The sequence below is a fragment of the Egretta garzetta genome, unplaced genomic scaffold (genome assembly GCF_000687185.1).
Source record: "Egretta garzetta isolate BGI_Z169 unplaced genomic scaffold, ASM68718v1 scaffold501, whole genome shotgun sequence".
NCBI lineage: Eukaryota > Metazoa > Chordata > Aves > Pelecaniformes > Ardeidae > Egretta > Egretta garzetta.
The window spans coordinates 119,105-119,725 of NW_009258547.1; the positions used below are offsets into that span (position 1 = coordinate 119,105).

Below are 621 nucleotides of genomic sequence, written 5' to 3' on the forward strand. Positions count from 1 at the left end.
CCCCGGCCCGCGTCTGGGGGGCCGCCTGGGGGGCCCCCACGTCAGAGGGGCCTGCGGCGGGTCCCAGCGGTGAACCCCCCACCGGGCCAGGGCCATGGCTCCCGTCACCCCCTCCTTAGGGCGTACAGCTGAGATCCTGCGGGTCTGTCCCCAGCACAGCCCCCCCATGGGTGGGCATCACCCAGGTGTGCTGGGGCAGGAGGAGTGTGGGTTTCGGGGTGCCTGCGGCGCCGGGCTCACCGTGGCATTGGCGAAGGTGTAGTACTCGGGGATGGGGAGGTAGTGGTTGGGGAACTCGTGGGGCACCAGGTCGTTGTCCTCAGCGTCCCACAGCGCCGTGTTGAGGTCAGCAAAGTTGTGGTTGAGGTCGATGCCCTCGTAGGTCCAGCGGCCCATGGCCCAGCCCGACAGCACCCAGCCCTGCCAGGGGATGGGGTCACTGGCGCCTGGCGCCAGGACAGCCCCGCAGTGGGTCGGTGCTCAGCACCATGGGGCCGGGCAGCCCGCCCCTACCAGCTTGTAGGCGGTCTCGTAGCCATCGGGGTTCATGGAGGGCAGGAGGTGGATGCGGGTCTCGGTGACCAGCTGCACCACGCGGGGGTTGCCCAGGCCAAACTCCCG

At 70.4% G+C, this 621-nt stretch overlaps 1 protein-coding gene across 1 annotated transcript in view; it reads right to left on the bottom strand.

The window, feature by feature from the left end:
- The window catches only part of LOC104134132 (probable carboxypeptidase X1), a 4,805-nt gene that overhangs the window by 1,248 nt on the left and 2,936 nt on the right, over positions 1-621 (bottom strand). The window contains exons 5-6 of the mRNA XM_009647650.1: positions 514-621; positions 223-420 (exon numbers count right to left, since the gene is read on the bottom strand). The exon at positions 514-621 is cut by the window's right edge and continues 30 nt beyond it. Coding sequence (XP_009645945.1) covers positions 223-420; positions 514-621 — 306 coding nt within the window. The remainder of the gene's footprint in view (positions 1-222; positions 421-513) is intronic.